At 36.6% G+C, this 19,729-nt stretch overlaps 1 protein-coding gene across 5 annotated transcripts in view; it reads left to right on the top strand.

The window, feature by feature from the left end:
* TRPC1 (transient receptor potential cation channel subfamily C member 1) overlaps positions 1-19,729 on the top strand; it is a 77,349-nt gene that overhangs the window by 35,165 nt on the left and 22,455 nt on the right. For 3 of the 5 annotated variants that reach the window (XM_004712066.4, XM_004712067.3, XM_045287466.1), the window contains 3 exons: positions 4,458-4,589; positions 8,082-8,277; positions 11,298-11,634. In XM_004712066.4, the coding sequence (XP_004712123.1) occupies positions 4,458-4,589; positions 8,082-8,277; positions 11,298-11,634 (665 nt within the window). The remainder of the gene's footprint in view (positions 1-4,457; positions 4,590-8,081; positions 8,278-11,297; positions 11,635-19,729) is intronic. The other 2 variants (XM_045287465.1, XM_045287463.1) reach the window with 2 other exon arrangements.

The raw sequence follows: 19,729 nt of genomic DNA, 5'->3' as shown, positions 1-19,729 counted from the left end.
ATGTATGTGTATATATATATATATATATATATATACACACACACACTCAGTTCTGTTTGATGATTTCTGAAGTTTTTTTTAATGTCACTTACCTGGCTCTTAGCTGCAGAATCTGTGCCCCCACAATGTACAGTAATTGATGTCTGTGTTTCATTTGCTTTTTATTTGTATTTTCACACTCTAGCTTTGCTTTCTCAGAGTCATGCTTGTGTCTGCAAACTTAGGATAAGCCAGTGATTTGAGAAGAAGCTGTGCAAATACATTTTGAGCCCATAAAGGTCCTACTGTCTTCTGATTTATGTGTGGGTTGGGCAATATGTTCAGAGTTGCCACCAGTTTAATATTTTTCCTTATTCTTTTTTCTTTCACCAGACACTAAATTCCCCTGCACATGTGTAATTTTCCAGTCAGCCAGGGATTTGTGGAGCAGTTATCTGAACACTTCTATGGATGTCTTATTTCCAGCATCTCACTGTTAGATTTCTGGCTAGTTCACTGTTTTCCTCAACTCAGACTGCAACTTTGGTCTAGTGAAGCTTCCTGTTTTCCTTACTTCCACCATGCCTGCTGTTTTATCCAATCGAGCTGTAGGTTTTTGCTTCCTACATCGAATCCTTTTTGCCTTCACCTTTAGTGCAAGTTTATGAGCGTCAAGTAGGTACAGTTATAGTTTTCACTGATCGAATGGGGGAACAGCTGATGGTGACACAGGCAAGCAGGCCACTGACTCTAGGCATTCTTGCTAAAAGCTCTAATAAGTGTTTCAAGATAGTCTCCAGTAACATGAAGTGATTGATGTTTTAACGTGGTTTTTGTCTACTTGTGTACTTGGATGTTATTTTATATGTGTATGGAGAGGTATTCCTGGCCTATTCTTATTACTGTTACCTTTGATTAAGTGTAAGGTGATAAATCTGAGAAAGTAAGACAACAACTTCATTATTTGTTAGTAATACAAAGGATCTCTTGACATGACTGATAACGTAAGTAATTAAAAATAGCTTATAGTACCTGTCTGATAAAATAAAGTAACAGATATATTGATGGAAACAGAAAGATGCTACATATAAGATTGGTTGTATAATTCAGTTACCAGTGGTATGAGATTTTGGGTTTGGTTTTCAGCAGTTTCAGCATGCTGGCTACTGGAGATCCGAAGATACACAAAGCAACTTTTTAATCTGGTGTTTTAAACTGAGACTTTGAAGCTCTGAGCAGAGTGGAAATACTCCATAGGGGTTTCAACGTGGAAACTCTAGGGGAGCCAACTGCCACATCTTTTTTCCTGCATTGTGGTTCAGACGGCTGACTTTCTGTTAGCAGCCCAATGCTTAACCCACTGCGCCACCAGGGCGCCTACGATATATCTAGAATGGACAAATTCAGAAACAGAAAGAATAGAGGTTACCAGGGGTTTGGAAAGGTAGTTATGTAAAAGTATTGCTTAGTGGGTATAGAATTTCTGTTTGGGATACTAAGAACGACCTAGAAATAGTAGTGATTACACAGCATCATGGATATACTTCACACCACTGACTCACACACTCAAAATTATTAACTGGGTAAAGTTTTTGTTGTGTATATTTTATCACAATTTAAAACAATATTTAAGAGTAATACAATGCATTTTACAGGTTTTAATCTTTTAACTCAGTAAGACAAACTCTGAAAGTTCAAATAAGGAATATAAATCAATACATTTATTTAAATTAAAATTAAAATTATTCATATAGACACATCCATAAGCACTAAAGTAAAAATGGAGCAATAAAGTAGGGAAGAGTATCTGAAACTCTTGACTGAAGAGACACCTAATTTCCTTGATATGCATTGATCTTATAAATTGAAATGAAAAAGATTAACAATCACCTATTAGCAGGGCAAAGATTTTTAAAAATTGATAATACTTGGCCTTAATGAAAATGTAAGGGAAAAAATGAGTTTTCCTGATTGTTTTGCCTTGGAAATACCTATCAAAATTTAAAATACACTACCCAGCGGTTCCAAATATGTAAGCTAAAAGATGTTCTCAATGACATCATTCATTGTTTATTCAGAAAAAAAAAGAGAAACAGCTTGCATGTCATTAATGGAAACAGATGAACTAATGGAAAATCATGTGTAAAGAATGAGGTTAATCTTTTATGTATCGACAAAGGAAAAAGGTTCATAGTATATTACATTATAAAGGAAGTTCCTTTAATTACTGTATCTGATTATGTTTGTGTGGCAGTAGAAATGATCTTGATGAGTATTCACAAATCTGACTAGAGCAGCAGTTCTCAACCTGTGGGTCTCAACCCCTTGACCCTTTCACAGGGGTCACCTGATTCATAACAGTAGCAATATTACAGTTATGAAATAGCAATGAAAACAGTTTTATGGTTGGGGGGTCACCACAACATGAGGAACTGTATTAAAGAGTTGCGGCATTAGGAAATTTGAGAAACACTGCATTAGAGGCTGTCTTTGAGAAATAGAGTTTATGTGAGGAGAAGGAAGTGTCTTGTTTCCAAACTGCTTCCTTTTTTCCCAAATAAAAAGCATGTATTGCAGATACAATTAAAGGAAAAATATGCCAATTAGTAAATTAAGAATTACATTTGTGTATTTATAATTGAAAAATTTAGCAAAACCTATTGTGCTTTTTTTCTATTTAAATGCTAAAATATGAACATTAATTTACGTAACAGGAAAGAGGTACTTTTCTATTAGTGGGAGATTATGTATAAGGCAATGATTTAAGTCTTTTTAAGATTTGAAACACTTTTTAATGCCAGACTCTGGTTGAATGAGCCTTTTGTTGTGTGTATCTAGCACACTAAAGCACACTTGCACTGAGACAAGGAAAACTTAATAACCATCTACATAATATAAAACATTTCTTAGTAATTAACAGATTTTATTAAAATTGATACAGGGTTAAAAGGTAAAAATCTAATTATTATATATACTTGAGTATAAGCTGACCTGAATATCAGCAGAGGCACCTAATTTTACCACAAAACTGTATCTAAAATGTGCTGAAAAATTCAGCTTATACTTGAATATATACGGTAAATTGGGTTGAACAATATGAAGTTTCAAATCTGTAAAAAGAATCACTAAACGAATTCCTTAAAAGTAGCTTTTAAAGGAAATAGAGGAAAGAACTAGGAGAAAAAGGGCAATTATAGAGGTCTGAAAACAGGCATGTACCTATGTAAATATATTTATATATGATGATGGAGAAATAGATCTATGTACATATATTTGTAGGGTTAGTATTAAAGTAGCAGATAGACATTGGGCCTCTACTCAAGTACTCCCTTCAGTGCAAGAACACTTTGTTCTATTAACCTGGCATTCCATGATGCTCACCTTTCCAACACAATTGCTGAAGACAAAGTGGGTGCATAAGCAACTGTGGTGAAGAAAGCTGATGGTGCCCAGCTATCAAAAGATATAGTGTCTGGGGTCTTAAAGGCCTGAAGGTAAACAAGCAGCCATCTAGCTCAAAAGCAACAAAGCCCACATGGAAGAAGCACACCAGCCTGTGTGATCACAAGGTGTCGAAGGGATCAGGTATCAGGCATCAAAGAACCAAAAATCATATCAATGTGAATGAGGGGGAGTGCAGAGTGGAGACCCAAAGCCCATCTGTAGGTAACTGAACATCCCCTTATAGAAGGGTCACAGAGAGGAGACGAGCAAGTCAGAGTGCAGTATAGCATTGATGAAACATACAACTTTCCTCTAGTTCTTGAATACTTCCTCCCCGCCCATTATCCTGATCCCAATTCTACCTTACAAATCTGGCCAAACCAGGGTTTGTACATGATACAAGGTGGAAACAAAGGGAATCCAGGACAGATAACCCCTCAGGACCAATAATGAGAGTAGCTATACCAGGAGGGTAAGGGAAGAGTGGGGGGATAAAAGGGGAACTGATCACAATGATCTACATATAACCCCCTCCCTGGGGGACTGACAACAGAAAAGAAGGTGAAGGGAGACATTGGTTGGTATAAGACATGACAAAATAATAATAATTTATGAATTATCAAGGGTTCATGAGAGAGGGTGGAGGAGGAGGAGGGAAAAAATGAGGAGCTGATACCAAGGGCTCAAGTAAAGCCCAAAGAAAATGTTTGAAAATGATGATAGAAACAAATATACAAATGTACTTGACACAATAATGGATGAATTTATGGATTGTGATAAGAGTTGTAGGCGTTCCCAATAAAATGATTTTTTTTTAAAGTAGCTTTTAAGGAACAAGCTTTTTAATATTTAAAGCTCAAAATAATTGATACTTAAGTCTTTTTCATTTTAAACATGTATCATCTTGTAATATGTGACCGTTGTTTTAATTTTCTCTTAATCTAATACTTCAACTATACATTTGTGAAAATTATAGGTTAAAATACTGATCATATGTATATTTATTTTACAATATGGAATCAAATTTTATCCAGGTTTCGTCTTGATATATATCGATGCTTGGCCAGTCCAGCTCTAATAATGCTAACAGAGGAAGATCCAATTCTGAGAGCATTTGAACTTAGTGCTGATTTAAAAGAACTAAGCCTTGTGGAGGTGGAATTCAGGTGGGAATGAATGGAAATTAGAAATTATGTAATGTCTTTTATTTGAGAACTGTTTTTTAGCCTGAGTTTCTTCATAGGCCATCTTATAAATTGTGTTGATTTACCTTTGATCCAAAATGACCACAACTTTTTCCTTGCCATCCCTTGATTTTGAACTTTTTTCTTAAAGGAGCAGACAGACTATTGTGCTCCTTAGTTCATTTTAATATCATCCTAGTCCCTTTTTTCAGCTTTGTTCAGGGCCTTCCAGGGCAGCAGGGGGGATAGTGGAAGGGGTAGCCTAAGTGAGAATAAACTCATGTGCTACTGGCTCCACTTTTTCAATTTTTACTCGTTTCTAGATTGTACAGTTATCTTGGGACCTAAATCTTCAGCTCTTTCAAAAGCAAATTAAATGGTTTCTGTATGTCAGGGATATTCCACACACAGAGCTATAATCCATTTCACTGCTAAATAACTAAGAATTTTCAGGTCAGAGGAACATACGTGTAAACCTAAGAATAAAATACTCTGATTAAAAATGATTAATACATAGTCTTTCTTGTGAAATGAAGATAAAAGCACAATTCATGTCCTCTATATAACTAAAGGATATTTAGTTATAATTTTCCCTATGAAGGATAAGAGGGAGGGGCGGAGAGAGAAGCAGCGAGTAAGAAAAAGCAGTCTGGTTTAAAATATAAAAAATTTTAAATCCTTAGAAAATGTCATCCTGTGGATTTGATAAGAGAAAGCTTGGAGAAAATTCCTTACCAGAGATGACCCTTTGAAGGGGGAGTTGATCGCCATATACAGCAGCTCCCACTGCAAACTTTCCAGGCGTCTTTATACTACTCCTGTTTGTCCTTACATGTTCAGATCACATTGGAGCCCCATGCTTCGCGTGATACCCCTCCAGTGACTTGACAAGATTGGACAAGTTCAGACTTCCACCTACTGCATACACAGAACCACATGTTTGTGATTTAAGATACCTGTTTATAGCTTTTTAAAATTTGTGAGTTCTATGTTTAAATTTGTATGAATTACAATGTATTTACATTTTATATAAAATATGTCCTTTGATAAACACATAAAAATGGTTAAAAATGTAACTTAATGCAAGTTTGAACTTTATTAGAACATAAAGCTGTTGACAAATCATTTTTCAAACATTAAGAAATTACCATTTTAATCTTATGCATTGAGTTATGCATTCCTGTATGATCTAAGATTCATTAAACTCCTCCAAAGAAGACACAATCATTGAAATAATCATGTCAGCATTGGAAATTATGATAAACCTATTGTTTTTATAGATAAAGAAATGCATAAAATTTCAATGTCTAATATTAGCATTTAATTAGGAACAGAGTTAAATCTGGAAGTGCTATTAGTTAGAACCAGAACTTAACACTTTTAGCTTACTATATTTCTATCAAAACTATAGTCATTTAGTCATCTTTATTAATCTATGAAAGACTAAGTAAATTAGATTAAATATGTATATAAAGTTTACCTCTAAATCAAGTGCTTTATAAATTGTTTATTTACAGGTGACCTATTTTTGCAATAATGTACAATTAAAAAATAATATCAAAGTAAGTAATACTTAATTTGTTAAAGAAATCTAGCTACTTACTGTTTGGGTTAAGTAGTACTTGACAAACAAATTGAATGAGGAAAATATTATCCTCAAAGGAAATGACATCTTTATTCTTCATGGCATAGAAAAAACCTTTGTACCAATAGGGAAATCTTCTTTCCCTTGAAACAAAAACAACAAAAACTTAGTATAATTTTTTCTACAGTTTGATCCCATTTCCATAACTGATAGTTATTTATTTCTAACTTTATTTTTCCAATTGTTATTAAAATCAAACATAAGCTAATGTAATTGATATTTTCTAAAAGAATTAAGAATTTAGGCCTACCTTTATTAAGCAATTAAGATTTACGATTGGCCCAGTACAGCTTCTGAAAGAGATTTCTTACCATGCTTTCTTTTAAACTAGAATTTCATTCAAATAAATACTTTAAAAATGTATCAGAATGCTAATTTAGTATCATAAGCATCATAAACATGTAGATTATTATAAAAAGAAAACCTTGATAAAAGTTGGCAAGCATTAAAATATTCCTATTACATTGGGCCTCTACTCAAGTACTCCCTCAACCCAAGAACATTTTGTTCTAATAATCTGGCATTCTGTGATGTTCATCTCCCCAACACAATCGCTGAAGACAAAAATGGGTGCATAGGCAAATGTGGTGAAGAAAGCTGATGGTGCCCGGCTATCAAAAGATACAGTGTCTGGGGTCTTAAAGGACAAGCAGCCATCTAACTGAGAAGCAGCATAGCCCACATGGAAGAAGCACACCAACCTGTGTGATTATGAGGTATCGATGGATCAAGTATCAGGCCTCAAAGACCCAGAACAAAAAATCATATCAATGTGAATGAGGAGGAGTACAGAGTGTAGACCCAAAGCCCATCTGTAGACAATAGGACATCCCCTCACAGAAGGGTCACAAGGAAGAGACGATCCAGTCAGGGTGCAGTATAGAACAATGAAACATAAAACTTTAGTTCTTGAATGCTTCCTCACCATCACCCCCACTATCATTACCCCAGTTCTACCTTACAAATCTGGCTAGATCAGAGCATGTACCCGGTTACAGATAAGAGCTGGAAACACAGGGAACCCAGGACAGATAAATGCCTCAGGACCAATAATGAGAGTAGCGATACCAGGAGGTTAAGGGGAAGGTGGGGGCAGAAAGGAGGAACCAATCACAATGATCTACATATAACTCCCTCCCAGGGGACAACATCAGAAAAGTGGGTGAAGGAAGACATTGTTCAGTGTAAGACATGAAAAAATAAACATTTATAAATTATCAAGGGTTCATGAGAAAGGGAGTGTTGGGGGGGAGGGAGGGAAAAAAGTGAGCCGATACCAAGGGCTCAAGTAGACAGAAAATGTTTTGAAAATAATGATGACAACAAATGTACAAATGTGCATGACACAATGGATGTATTTATAGATTGTGATAAGAGCTGTACAAGCCCCCAGTAAAATGTTTTAAATATATAAATAAATAAAATATTCCTATTTTTTACATTTGTAGTATAAAAGAAAATTTTAGCAAAACTTACAGAAGAGCAGATGAGCTAAGAGAACTGATTGGGAAATATTATCAGGATTTATAGGAATATCAGTATATATAATGGGGCCTTATCTTAAGATTATTATCTAAGATAATAATTCATCTAAGATTATTATCTAAGGTTATTATGGACACAAGGAATATAATCATCTTATTGCTGTCTCCAAAGCAGTAGAGAAGTTTTGTACCAGAGGGTTTCTTTGTCTGTGTGAGTTCAAAATGACTTCAGATTTTGTGTAGCATTGTCTGCATTAAAATATTATGAGTAAAAAGTTCCAATGAATATAGTTTAATTAGAAGATGGCAGCAACATTTCTAATAATAGACTATTGCATTTTATAGGAATGATTATGAAGAACTAGCTCGACAATGTAAAATGTTTGCTAAAGATTTGCTTGCACAAGCCCGGAATTCACGTGAATTGGAGGTGATCCTAAACCATACATCTAGTGATGAGCCACTTGACAAACGGGGATTATTAGAAGAAAGAATGAATTTAAGTCGTCTAAAACTTGCTATAAAATATAACCAAAAGGAGGTATGAGGTTTTCTGTAATATATTCAAATTTCTTCCTCCACAGTACTCTAGTGGCTCAGAGCAAAGGCTTTGGACTAACATAAATGGGTTGAAATCCTACATCAGTTCTGTAGAAAAGTTTATGTGTCACTGGGGAAGTTATTGAACCTGTCTGGGCTTTCATTTTTAAGAATTAATTAAGGATATATATTTAAAGGGTTTGGCACAGTAAATGCTAACACTTGGCAAGTAGTCAACAATGGTAGTTACTATTATTTTTAATAATTAATACTGTAATATGGATGTTGTCTTGGTGTTTTTGCTAAACAGTAACTACAAAGGTAAAAACCTGTGTAATCACCTTTATAATGAAGTTTCCTTTTTTTTTTTTTTGGTATCTTGAGTGTGTTTTCTTCATCTTGTTTTAAATAGTCTTCCGAGAGTAGTAGTCCCTTTCTATTTAAAAATAAAGTATCCAGTATTATATAGTCCTGATTCTTCTTATTTGTTAATTCATCGTGAAACCCAAAGGTGGAGAGGTGCATGGTTTAACTAATTTGAATCTGGCTCTTCTGGCATCAACCCTCCCTATTCAGGGAAGTACCCATTTTTGCTCCCCATACACACACATGCACATCATTCAGGAGCTTGAAGAAGGAAGGTATGCACTTCAAATTTAATTGTTCAGATCATTTACTAAACATGAGTCTTTATTGGAAGATGATAGCCAGTAATGGCAGATTGATAAATGATTGCTTCTGAGATCCATTATTGACATTACTGTTGTGATAAAGCTTGCTTATCAAATTTAGATTAACACTGATAATGAGACCTAAGATAGGAATGGAAGATGGAAAGATAAAGGCTTCTGGTCTTGGTTTAAAATTTGAGTCTCATAATGGAAATTTAAAGTATTTACGTTAAGATAACCGTGATAGTATACACTTATCCAGATCCCTGGCATCAAATATTCTACATTTCCCTACTACACCAAGGTTCTTGCTTGAAATAGACTATAGGCAAAAAAATTAAGTACTAGCACTATTGGGTCATTGTGGATAAAGATTATAAGTCAACAATGTATCTGTGGAATAAAAAGAAATGTGGTAAATAGAAGCAAAATATAGAAACCATGGTATAATCTTCCACTAATTACACATTTTGACTTGATCTTTGATATATTTATTTCTTTATTCTACAACCAAAATGGACATAAATACTAGATTAAAAAGGGTACCAGGTATAAAGTCAGCTTAAATGACTGGGTAAAGAACCTGAAAGATAGATTGGAATAACTAGGACTATCTTACTTAGGAAGGAAAAAAATCTAAGAGACCATTCCCTAATAATAACTATATCCTTAAAAGGCTCATAGACAACCAAAATGAAAGAAAAAGAAGCATGTAACTAGGGGCTGGAGGGCTCTAATCAGCTAAAAGCATTTTCATTCTCATGTTTGGTTGAGATTGTTGATTGGAGTGCGTATCTGAGGGGACTTCAAAAAAATTTGTGGAAAAAATCACATTAACTTTTAACTTTTTACCAAAACTTTCTGAAGCTTCTTTATATCTGGCTTCTCTGAGGTAGCATAGGCTTACTCACAGCCTGGTGGCTTCAGGGGAGTAGGACATTTTAGATGGCAACCCAGGGCTCCAAGAGCAGTGTTCCAGCCAATATTTCCAGTCAAAATGCTATTCTTCCAAATACATACATAATTAAATCATTCTATAAAGGAATGACAGGAGCAGCAGTCACTTCTGAGATTGCTTTCAGACACAAGGGAGGGAAGAACTAAATTCAGATTGCACTAAACTGGTGGAAGAAAATTCTGTTTCTTTCTCAGGTATTGCACCTTGAGGTACAGATTAAGAATGGAATCTGAGCAGAATAATAAAGAATGAAATAAGACTTAATTGCCCAAAATAAAGATGTATTAGGAAATTCCTTGATAAGCACAATAAACAACAAAATTAATTGTTGTTTATTAAAAATGTTTAAAAAGTATCTAAACAATACTTTTTACTACTGCAGTGTCATATTCCACAAATTATCCCAGGATAATTATCTTTTAAAATTGTCTACAATTTTAATTATCTTTTAAAATTGTCTACAATTTTAATTATCTTTTAAAATTATCTACAATTGTCTTAGATCAGCTAATCATCTGCTTTGCATTGGTAATTTAAGATTTGAATATTATTCTTGTATACAAAGTTATCAGAATCCTTGCATTATAATCCACAACATTAACATTATAGTGGGAAATGTTTGCCTCTGAAATTTATAAACTGAAGAGCGTTTTAGGGTTTGGTACACCAATTCCTGTACTTGTTCTAGAAATTTCCTCCTGTTTATGAATATGTTTCCTTTTTCATCTACAAAATTCAATTTCAAAGAGGCTTAGGAGTACCTTTAATATATTTAAGAAATTCTCAGTTTTTTACTAGAGCATGAATTACATGTATATAGAGGCTTCACTTGTTTTTGAATCTGGACACCTTGACTTCTTTTAACTAAAATAAGTAGTTTCTCTGAACCATAGGCATTAATTAGTGAATTGTATTTTCGTGAAGAGTAATGTCTCTCAATGGCTGGTGATTATTAACTTTGAAATTTCCTAAAAGCCTTTATCAATTGAATGTGGTAAAATGGCTAAAGAGGTGAATTGTAGTTAACATTTATATAGTACATGTGGAATGCCAGACACTGTTTTAAGAGCATTGCATTTAATCCTTACAACAACTTCATGAGTAGGTACTATTACTCCCATTTTATAGAAGCAAAATTAAGGCTCAGAGAGGTTTAAAAACTTCCTCAAAGTCATTTAGTAAGTACAGAGCCTGGGTTTGAATTCAGGTGCACTGGCTTCAGAGCCTAGGCTACTCACCTCTGCCCTCTTTTATTATTTGTAAGAGGGGAAAAGAGCTAGCTTAAATGCTTAGAAGTGATTATTAAAATGTTTGTCACCTAGATAATGACTTTATCAGTTGATCTTATAGATTTATTTTACATGTGTGTGCGTGTGTGTGCATCCTTTACAGTTTGTCTCCCAGTCTAACTGCCAGCAGTTCCTGAACACTGTTTGGTTTGGACAGATGTCAGGTTACCGGCGTAAGCCCACCTGTAAGAAGATAATGACTGTTTTGACAGTTGGCATCTTTTGGCCCGTTTTGTCACTTTGTTACTTGATAGCTCCTAAATCTCAATTTGGTAGAATCATTCACACACCTTTTATGAAGTTTATTATTCACGGAGCATCATACTTCACATTCCTGCTGTTACTAAACCTGTACTCTCTTGTCTACAATGAGGATAAGAAAAATACAATGGGGCCAGCCCTGGAAAGAATAGACTATCTTCTTATACTGTGGATTATTGGTAAGTATAAAATTAAGTTGAAGGCTCTGTCTTTAGCTAACCTATTAATCATCCCTTGGTTTGGGAGCATTAGGAACATCTGAGTACAATTTGTCATTTTATAATTTATAGTTCTTGCTGTGTACAGCAAGAATCTGTACTCTTCCATAATCATCAAAGACCTTAACTAACACTTTGTGAGATATATTTTCTTGAATTTGATGATAAGGAGGCATATCTCACTTAATATGATGTAAAAGCATGGAAGTTGAGCATTCTTTGTTCTTAGATACTTTAGTTTATAATGTCTAAAAAAAAATTTGGCTAATGCATACTTTCCAGTAAAAAGGATGTTCTTTTCCTAGGCATTTTGTAACGTCATGCATCACATACTCTGCTGCATTTTAAAAGTTAACTTTCCTGTTCTATTATATGATCATAAAAAGTTTCCATTTTAAGGACCTATAAACTTTAGTAGTGATTTCCTACTTTATCGCTACTGTAGGACTGTTATTTAAATGTAGATTTAAAGGGTCCCTGATAATTCATTCCATACACCAGTATCATTTAACGACAGTCAGCTCTCTTTAAGAATGACAGGTCTTTTTCAAAATGATAAATCATTTCCTTTTCTAAAAATTGTTTTTCACATAGTATTCTGTGTAATAAATATCTGAAATGACTTTCTACAGTTTTCCTCATAAAGAGGGAAGGAGAATCAGATGATTTGTTCATGGTTTTTAATGGCATCTTCATTTCCTGGGTATCATCAACCTTTTTTTTAACCTTACCATTTCCCAGTTGTCCATGTTCTGTACAGCGGAAGAATACTGAAATATATTATTTTCATTGTTAATAATTTTTAAATGCCCCCTAGTCCTGTAGTGGACTATTCATTGAGCTGCTAAGCACAAGCTCAGTGGTTCAAACCCCACCAGTCACTCTGGGAGAAAAATGAGGCTGTCTATTCCCATAAAGATTTAAAAATCTCAGGAACCTGAAGGAGCAGGTCTGCGCAGTATTGTCGGATTGCTATGAATGGGGTTTGCCTAGCTGGCGGTGATACATTTTTCTTTTGGCTGTTGTTAAGCACCACACAGCGATTAATCTCTAACTTGTTTCTGTTTTGCCAGAAGATTTTATGCCAATGAAGCCAGATAAATTTCTGGGGAAGTGTTTGTTTTTTCAACCCACCTTCTGCTTTAAACTATTAGATCTGTGTAAACCTTGCCAAGACTCCCTTCTAAGCTAGTATTTTATTAGATCACTCGGGACTTCTTTAAATACATGAGTCTGAACCTGCTCTACATGAGTATGTAAGAATAAAGGCACACTTTGTTCAATTCATTATTTCAAGCAATGGGTACAGAGACTTGCCTCATGATGTCCAATTTTATGCATTCACTTTCTTGTTTTTCTTGTTTCTTCTAATCCCTCCAGGGGGTGGGTGTGGGTAAAGCTAATTTATAAAAGATGGAAGAAAAATTAAACATTAGTGGTATCCTTTTATGCTATATTTTGCTGTTAGAAGATAATCGACTGGCTATTATAGAAATATATTTTTTAATGATGTTGAGTGCTTTATCCAAGTGCAGGTACTGAATATTTAATAGTGAGCAGAAACATCTTGTCCCCTGCCCTCAAGGAGCATATGATATGATTAAGATAGAAATTCATTAACTTGAGAATCACACAGATAAATGAAAAATCACAAATTAGATCAGTACAAAATTAGTTTATTAGCACAGATTCGTAAAGGAACATGGTGTTGGAAGAACAAGTATATTATAAGGGTGTTGCATCTAGGGAATCCGAAAGGTTATCTTGAGGAAAAGGTGGATAAGCTAAAATGGAAAGGATAAATAGGAACTAATGAGGAGAATTGGGAAAGAACGTGTTCTAGGCTGAGTGAGATAAGAGCACAGGCAAAGGGCCTCTGGCTAGAGGGAGCGTGGTACAAAGAAGGGACTGAATAAAGGCTGATGTTGCTCGAGCAAGGAGAATGTGATTTAAGATGAAGCTGTAGAAGCATAAGTTGTGCCAGACCATGCATGGCCCAGAACCCCACTGCGATCAAGTGGATTCAAACTCATACAGCCTCATCTTTCTCTCTTCTAGTGGCTGGTGGGTTTCAACCACTGACTGCAGTTAAGAGCTAGTGGTTAGCCAACAGTCCCTCTAGGGATCCTTATGGCCTTGCCTCATTTTATTACCATCTAATTGATTCTACTCATAGTGACCATATAGGACACAGTAGAGTTTCCCTTGTGTTTCCAAGATGGGAACAGAAAGCCTCATCTTTCTCTTGTAGAACTGATGATTTGGTGGTTAGCAGCCCCAGGGATAACCCACTACACCACTAGGGCTCCTAACATTATATTGCTTTGTTGACCATGTTAAATAATTTTTGACTATGTACTAAGGACAATGGAAAACCACTGAAGTTTTTTTTTAATTGGGGAATTGACATCTGATTTGCCTTTTGAAAATATACTAATTACAGTGTGGAAAATGAGGGGATATATGGCTGTGGCAAGAGTAGATGGAGGAGTCAGTAAAGAAACATTTGTAGTGATCAGTGTGAAGACTGATGGAACCTTGGACTTAGAATGATTGAGATAGAAAAGAGAAGGGGACAGATTCAAGAGATATTTATGAAGTAATGCCAATTTCTCAAACACCCACTGCCATCGAGTTGAGTACAACTCATAACTGCCCTACAGGACAGAGTCTACCTGTCCCTGTGGGTTTCTGGGACTATAAACCTGTATTGGAATAAAGTCTCATTTTTCTCTCTGGGGATAGCTGGTAGTTTTACACTAGTGACCTTGAAACCCAATTTGTAACCCACTAAGCACCAAGTGTGGAAATACATAAGAAGTAAGGAGTTTACTGAGCAACATAGATACTGTGGAGGGAGGGTAGATCCTGAATACAGTTTTGCATGTGTTTAGTTTGAAAAGTCTTTGAGCTATCAATCAGACCATGGGAGGTTTAAGTCTAGAGCTCAGGAAGTCTAAGCTGGAGATAAGAATGTGTGTATAATCTTCATATTAGTGATATTTGCGGGAGAAAGATAAGGCTGTCTTCTTCCAAAAAGATTTTAAATAGCAGAAGCACAAAGGGACAGTTCCACCCTGTTCTATAGAATTGTTTTAAGTCAGAATCAACCTGCTGGCAGTGAGTTTGGTTTCTTCGTGTGTGCGCACGTGCACGGTGGGCGGAGAGGGAGGATGATGAGGGGTTGTTGATGTGGTATATGAAACTATGATTATAAATGCAATACTTCAAAGAGAAAATATAAAATGAGAAGAGAGAACCTTAGAACAAGCCTTGAGAAATACCAGTGTTCCTGGGATTGCTGTTAACTAGAGGGGCCTTGGTGGTGGGTAGGTTACAAATCGTGCTGCTAACACGGTGTCAGCAGTTTGAAACCACTAGATGCTCCATAGGCAAACGATGAGGCTTTGTACTCCTGTAATGAATTACATACAGTCTTAGAAACCCACAGAGACAAGTCTACTCTGTACTATAGGATCGCTAAGAGTTGGAACTGACTCTATGGCAGTCAGTTTTTTTAAGTAATGTCATTTACTAATTTAAAAAACACAAACAAAAGGAACCCATAAAATACAGTGCACCGATTGGGTTGTGGTTGTCTTTCCTCTAGCAATTTAAAATTATTTTGTTCTTTTCAGTTTAACTCAGAACTATGAAATAAGGCAATTAGCTTTATTCTGGCGGGGGTTGTTGCTGCTGGTGTAGTGGTTACACTTTGGGTGGCTAACTGCAAAGTCAGCAGTTTGAACCCACCTACCACTCCCCCGGAGAAAGATGAGGCTTTCTATTCGAGTAAAGAGTTACAGTCTCAGAAACTCACGGGCAGCTCTACCCTGCCCTAAAGGGTCTCTGTGAGTCGGAATTGACTTGATGGCAGTGAGTGTGGTTTGGTTTGGTTTCACACACGAGCCCTACTGTTCGTTCACATTTCTGCCCCTTTTGGGCAAACATCTTTTCCAATTATTAACCATTTGTGGAAAATTAGATACAATATTATGATTTAAAGAAAATTTATTTCTATATTTCCTGGCTTAGTGATGTAATGTTAAGAGCAATGGGTCTGAAGTTTAAATATAAATGTAGTTTACAGACGTCTTATAGATAAGAAACTACATACCATTTTATAGCAGGATATAGGATTAGATAATACTTGGAGATCTTGAAGAACAAAAAGTTTGTTTACTATGTTTTTTTTTCTCCAGGGCCCCTAGTCCTGCACAAAGATTGATCATGGGACATATTCAGAAAGATCTCATCCCTATCTCTTCTCCAAAGAAAGACAACAGTATTTGAGAATAAAATATCACCTCCTATTCTGTGCAACATTTTCAGTTTTTAATCTATTTTAGTAGAAGCTTATCAATGTGGATGTTGTTCTCTATTAGTTCTGACATTTCTCAGTGATCTTCTCCATGAAGTGTGCATACTGGATAATTAAGATTGAACAGAGGTTTTCAAGAATGCAGCATGTCTTTCCAGAGGAATTACTTGGTTTCCGTTAAGCCAGAGAATGACTCTATTTGGCTTAACTTGATTTCCACCCATGTGTTGTGTCCTCTATCTGTTTTTTGTTACTTTATCTTCTCCTTAAAAACGTTGTAATGAAGGAATGTGCCATAAAATTATTCTGAGGAACTTCTAACCCCACAAAGTGGAGTTTTTATTTTGGTTTGATTTTTACATGTACTTATTCATTTAAATGTTTGTATTGAGAACCCACTATGTATCAGGCACTACTCAGAACATTTGGGATGTCAGTAAATAAAGCAAAAGATTATTAGCCTTGAAGAATTTACCCATTTAAAAAAAAAAAGCTTACCCATTGTGAAGGAAAGTTAGTCAATTCATTTTCTGCTTACTTTTGTATTGAGGGGTTGGGGGTTTTTGTGGTCTTTTATTTTGTCATTGTGGATATTTTTAAGTATTTTTAAAATTTGTATGATTTTCTTTTTAGAAAAAATAATTTGGGGGGGGCTCTTACAGCTCTTATAACATTCTATATACATCAGATGCATCCGCATATTTGTACATATGTTGCCATCATCATTTCCAAAACATTCTCAACTTGAACCCTTGTTATAAGCTCCCTTTTCCCCTCCCCCCCCTTGTGAATCCTTGATCAATTATATATTGTTATTATTTCGTATGTTATACTGTGTGTTGTCTCCCTTCACCCACATTTGTGTTATTTGTCCCCTTGGGAGGGCAGCTATATATCCAACCGTGTGATGGGTTCCCCCTTTCTCTCCCCTCCCGCTCCCCGACCTTTCATGATATCGCTATTCCCACTACTGTACCTGAGGGGTTTATCTGTTCTGAATTCCATGTGTCGAGAGCTCTTATCTGTACCAATGTGTATTCTCCGTTCTAGCCAGATTTGTCAGGTAGAGCTGGGACATGGTAGTGGGAGGAGGGAGAGGAGGAAGCATTCAGGAACTAGAGGAATGATGTGTGCTTTGTGGGTACTATACTGCACCTTGGTTGAATCATCCCTTTTTTATAACACTTCTGTGGGGGGGATATCCAATTGTCTACAGATGGGCTTTGGGTCTGCACTCCAAACCCCCTTGTTTGCATCAACATAGTTGTTTGTTTTTAGATTTTTTGATACCTGATCCCATTGACACCTCATGATCACACAGACTGGTGCTTCTTCCATGTGGGCTTATTTGCTTCCCTGCTGAATGGCTGCTTGTTTAGCTTCAAGCCTTTAAGACCCCAGATGGTCTATCTTTTGATAGTTGGGCACCCTCTGCTCTCTTCACCACATTTGCTTATGCACTCATTTTATCGTTAGCGATTGTGTTGGGAAGGTGAATATCAAAGAGTGCCAGGTTATTAGAACATAGCGTTCTTGTGTTAAGGGAGGCCTTGAGTAGAGGTCCAAAGTCCATCTGCTATCTTAAAACTTAACATATATGTACATTGGTCTCTATCCCTTTCATTATAAATTAGTATATTTACATACCATATATACTTGTGTATAAGCCGAGTTTTTCATCACATTTTAAATGTAGTTTTGTGGTAAAATTAGGTGCCTCGGCTGATATTAGGGTCGGCCTATACTCAAGTATATATGGTATATACATGCCTGTAGCTCTACCTCTATAAATAGCTTTTGCCTCCTATTTCTTTTCTCTGTTTCCTTTCACCTTCCTCCTATCTCCCGCTGTCATGCTCACCCTCCATTTGGCTCTCAGTCATTCCTCTCGGATACATTGGACTTGATTAAACCCCACCAGGCATTATGTACCCTCTTCGCCATCAATTGTAGATCTCTTGTTGTTCCTTTTTCCCTGAGCTTGTTGGCTTCCCACTCCCCCTTCTCACTCCCTCTTCTCCCGTATCCCTCTGGAACCGGCAGTCCCCTTGTTTTCTCCTATGGATTGTTTGTCCTCCCTATCTTATATAGATAGACATAGGGCAAAATAAAAATAAAAACAAACGAACAAAACAAAAACCTAATAGATAGTTTCAGGTCTGTCTGCTGACCCTTATGTATGTTTTCCAATCAAGTCTGATGAGGTGCCCAGCCCTGTGCCCCAAGTCAGAAGTCTATTTTCAGGGTTCTTCAGGGACTTGGTTACTTTGCTGCCCTGTTGCGCTCCCTTTGTGTTTCACCCCGCCGTGCGTGGAGTAGACCAGGCACACTTTCCACAGCGTCTCCATTGCTGTCCTTCGTAGCATTCTGGGTCAGTGAGGGAATCCTGTGTCTCATGGTGGGGTCGGCCCTATGGTGCATTGGCTGTTCTGTGCATTGGCTACTCTGAGCAGGTATGTTGTCCCAGGGGCTTGGTGGACCATGATGAGGTTCTCTCTCTCTCTCTCTCTCTCTCTCTCTCTCTCTCTCTCTCTCTCTCCCCCTCTCCCTCTCCCTCCCTTCCTCCCTCCTTTTCTCTCTCTTAGTTTACTCAAGTATGGTCTGGACAGACCCGCCTCTCTCCCCTGGGCTCTATCTTCAGTGCTGTTTTCTATATTGCTGTATTGTCCTCTCTGTTAGGTCGCTGCTCCATGCCAGTGTGTTGCCCTCAAGCCTTGGCGCTCTGGGATGGGGTCTGGTCCCTCTCTCCCTCTCCTGTGGAGACATAAACAATACCCTCCCTGTGGGTGTATTAATGCCCATTAATACCCCATCACCCTCAGGGGTTTTTCCCCCCTTCTATTTTCTATATATGTAATCTAGGATAGATAAATCTATAGAGACATTGACTAGATTAATTTAATCATTTCCTAGGGGCATAGCAGAGGAGGTTGGGGGAATATAGAGAGTGAACAACAAGTACAAGAAAGAAGAAAATATTCCAAAATTGATTCTGGTGATGATTGTACAACTCTTCTTAATGTGATTGAATTGTATAATATATGAATTATAGGCCAATAAAGCTATTTTATTAAGTAAATTATTTCTGTTAGAAAATCAAACTGTCATGAGAAAAGAAAGAAAAGCAGAACTCAGGAGATAGAAAATGAGAGGTGGCATGGGGCTTATGATTGTAAATAGAATGGTCTGGTCCAGGTATGTGGTGAGCGAACATTGAAGTGAGAGTCTTACTCAGGTAGACACCTGGGTCAGAACTTCCAGCCAGAGGAAAGCCAGAATAAAGACCCTGAAGCAGGAGTCTTGTATGTTCAAAAAATGCAAAGGAAGCAAGGAGGGCGGTGACTAGAGCAGCATAGGAAGAGTTATTAGAAGATAAGGTCAGAGGAAGGATAACGGAGGGCTTTGAGCCACTAGTTTCGACTCTTGCAAGGTAAGGGAAAGTGGCCTTGTGTGCACAGTCTGCAGCAGTGGGTTCTTGGATTTTCATTCACATTCACAGGAAGCAATGGACTGAAACCTGGCACCAGGCTTACTTAACGTTGTAGAAGGATACAAGATAGGAAACCAAGTGTTAATATGGAAACGTATTAATTTGGAGCCCTATTAAAGTCCAGAGAGTGCTTCCCCTTCCTGTAGTGGGCATAGTGTCTTGTAGGGGATGAGACCATGAGGGTGGGTGTGGACTTCCCTTTTTGGGATGCCTCAAATCCAGCAGGAACTGTGTCTTTTTTTTTT

Source organism: Echinops telfairi, unplaced genomic scaffold (genome assembly GCF_000313985.2).
Source record: "Echinops telfairi isolate 266 unplaced genomic scaffold, ASM31398v2 ScPeMD7_16;HRSCAF=60, whole genome shotgun sequence".
Taxonomy (NCBI): domain Eukaryota; kingdom Metazoa; phylum Chordata; class Mammalia; order Afrosoricida; family Tenrecidae; genus Echinops; species Echinops telfairi.
This window is presented reverse-complemented; position numbering and strand designations above follow the sequence as displayed.